Source organism: Plasmodium reichenowi, chromosome 8, assembly GCF_001601855.1.
Source record: "Plasmodium reichenowi strain SY57 chromosome 8, whole genome shotgun sequence".
Lineage (NCBI taxonomy): Eukaryota > Apicomplexa > Aconoidasida > Haemosporida > Plasmodiidae > Plasmodium > Plasmodium reichenowi.
In genome coordinates, this window is record NC_033653.1 from 533,487 (window position 1) to 535,225 (window position 1,739).

The 1,739-nt window shown below is 21.6% G+C and overlaps 1 protein-coding gene across 1 annotated transcript in view; it reads left to right on the top strand.

The window, feature by feature from the left end:
- PRSY57_0813900 (hypothetical protein) overlaps positions 1-1,739 on the top strand; it is a gene marked incomplete at both ends in the record, with an annotated part of 2,184 nt that continues 445 nt past the window's right edge. The window contains one exon of the mRNA XM_012907078.2: positions 1-1,739. This exon is cut by the window's right edge and continues 445 nt beyond it. Within this exon, the coding sequence (XP_012762532.2) occupies positions 1-1,739 (1,739 nt within the window).

Here is a 1,739-nt window from a genome sequence, read left to right on the forward strand (position 1 = left end):
ATGGATATAGTCCGTTTTAAAGAGGAGGATACTAATATGTTATGCTGTGAATCCTCGAGTAATGTACTGGATAATGATTGTAAAACATTTTATTTATTGAATCCAGATGGTATTCTGGATTCAGTAGCAGGGTTAGAAAATTTATGTATATCTTATATGAACATATCATATAAACCCATTAGATGTTATAAATGTTTATCATTTTTTGAATGTGAAAATAATTGTAATTTTATAAGGTGCCCTAAATGTAAAATAATAAATTCTGTAGTACCTCATGATAAATTAGGAAGAAAAGTTATTATAGTTATATGCTACCAGTGTAATAATAGAAACATAACCAATATAGAATGTATCTATATTCGTTGTTATTTATGTAATTCTCTTAATTATTCCAAGTATACACCTTTTAATATAAATAGTACTCATATTAATATAGATGAAACAAAATATGACACCAAATTTAATTACAAAGATGATAAGGAAAAACATAAAAGAGAACAAAAAAAAAAAAAAAAGAATAAAATAAAATATAACAATAATAATAATTATTATTTTAAATATAATAGTTCAAATAAAAATAAACATAATTATACAAGTAAAAAGAATAAAAATAATATGGGGAAAAAAATAATTAACCTATTTAGCCTTTCCAATATGTTTACATGTGTTAAACTTCCAAAGGATGATACATTAACAAGTGTTATATCATCCATCGGAGAAAAAGAAATTCATAGTGATTATAGATACAGTAGAAAGGATAGTGTCCGAAGTATAAATACAGAAAATAATAGTATATATAATAGATACCGTATTAATAGTATCACAAGTATAAATGATAATACTAGTCAACAAATGAATAATGAAGAGAAACAACAGAACGAAGATTTTATATTTCATCCTAATGATTTTTTTAATAATGATAATTTTAATAATTATTTATATGGAGAAAGATTAGATGAAGAATACATATATAATACTAATAGTAACAACAACAATAATAACAATAATAATAATAATAATAATAATATTAATAATAATAATAATAATATTAATAATAATAGTAGTCAACGTAAATATTTTTCTAACGAACCTTCCCATGGGTATGTACCTGATGGAAGATTTATTCAAGATGATAATAGAAAAAAATTTATTAAAACGGGTAATAATAACAATCATAATAGTTATAATAATTATAATAATTATAATAATTATAACTCCAATGAACCTTTTAATAATGAATATATTAGGAATCCAACGAATAATTATAACAACATAAATAATAATTATATACAAAAAGGTAATAATAATTATATAAAAATGAATGAAAATAGAAATATGTACATGAAGGATAATAACAAAGGTATGTACAATAATAATAATAATAATATGATGATGATGATGAATCAAGATTATAATAATTATAAACAAAATTATTATACAAATAATCCACAAGGATCATGGAATAAAGATAATAAATTACATTCTTCAAATGATTATAAGTCAAATAAACAAGATAATTATTATGACCGTATAGGAGGACTTGTAGAAAATGCTAATGTTAAAAAAAAAGCTATGATATTCAATAATACGACCCATGATTCTTCTTCTAAGCATCATATTTCTAAAAATCAAAACCATTTGGATATGGAAAAACAAAAAGAATGTGATGTCAAGGCGTGTATTGAATATTTTAATAAACTAAAAAAAGGTAATGATATTAATATTAAAACCATACTAGA